This window comes from Cyprinodon variegatus, unplaced genomic scaffold (genome assembly GCF_000732505.1).
Source record: "Cyprinodon variegatus isolate N-32 unplaced genomic scaffold, C_variegatus-1.0 Scaffold105, whole genome shotgun sequence".
NCBI lineage: Eukaryota > Metazoa > Chordata > Actinopteri > Cyprinodontiformes > Cyprinodontidae > Cyprinodon > Cyprinodon variegatus.
In genome coordinates, this window is record NW_015150558.1 from 419,528 (window position 1) to 420,340 (window position 813).

General features: G+C 58.1%; 1 protein-coding gene across 1 annotated transcript in view; it reads right to left on the minus strand.

Moving 5' to 3' along the window:
• rnf214 (ring finger protein 214) overlaps window positions 1-813 on the minus strand; it is a 9,839-nt gene that overhangs the window by 1,604 nt on the left and 7,422 nt on the right. Inside the window, exons 5-6 of the mRNA XM_015374536.1 lie at window positions 304-513; window positions 1-227 (exon numbers count right to left, since the gene is read on the minus strand). Coding sequence (XP_015230022.1) covers window positions 1-227; window positions 304-513 — 437 coding nt within the window. The remainder of the gene's footprint in view (window positions 228-303; window positions 514-813) is intronic.

An 813-nucleotide genomic window follows, 5' to 3' on the forward strand; every position in this document is an offset into this window, starting at 1 on the left:
GGCCGGCTGTGGTACTGATGCTGCGGCGGCGGCTGGAAATGGCCCGGATGCTGCAGATGTGGAGCTGGGTAGAACATGTGGGGAGGAGGGGGGTGGAAGGGCCCGCGGTACCCAGGGTGGCGGGGGAGGGGGTGTCTGTGGCGCGGGGCATAGAAGTGGGGGAGGGGCGGCGTCACCATCCGGGCCTGGGCCGCCGACTGCATGACCTGATTGAAGCGGAGGTCCGCCTGCAGAGACAGAGAGCCTTCCGTTAAGCAGGAGTAAACAGAAACGGCGCCGTCTGCGGGTCGGACCCGTCCTCACCATGGGCACCGCCGGCAGGGATGGTACGTTGATCCGGGGGAGGGACTCCATCTCCCGACCCTGCTGCAGCTGCTGCAGAACCTCCTGGAAGCGGCTCTGCAGCTCCGCTTGGTTCTTCCGGACCAAACCTTCCTTCTTCTCCCACTTCCCCTTATCCTGGTGGTACTGCTGAGGGAACTCGACCCGCAGAACGTTCAGGTACTGAGCCACCTGGAGGGGGAGGAGCCAGAAACATTCATTCCCACCTGGCGCTCTGACTGACAGATTACTGCTAAAAGCTAACCCCTACAGCTAACTGTGAAAAGCTAACCCCAATAGAAAACTGTTAGCCACCACAGCAACATGCTAAAAGCTAACCCCAACAGAAAACCATTAGCGTTGTGGCTAACTCCAACAGCTACCTGCTAAAAGCTAACCCCTAACAGAAAACATTAGCCACCACAGCTAATCCCCTACAGCTACCTGCTAAATGCTAACCCATAACAGAAAACATTAGCCACCACAGCTAAT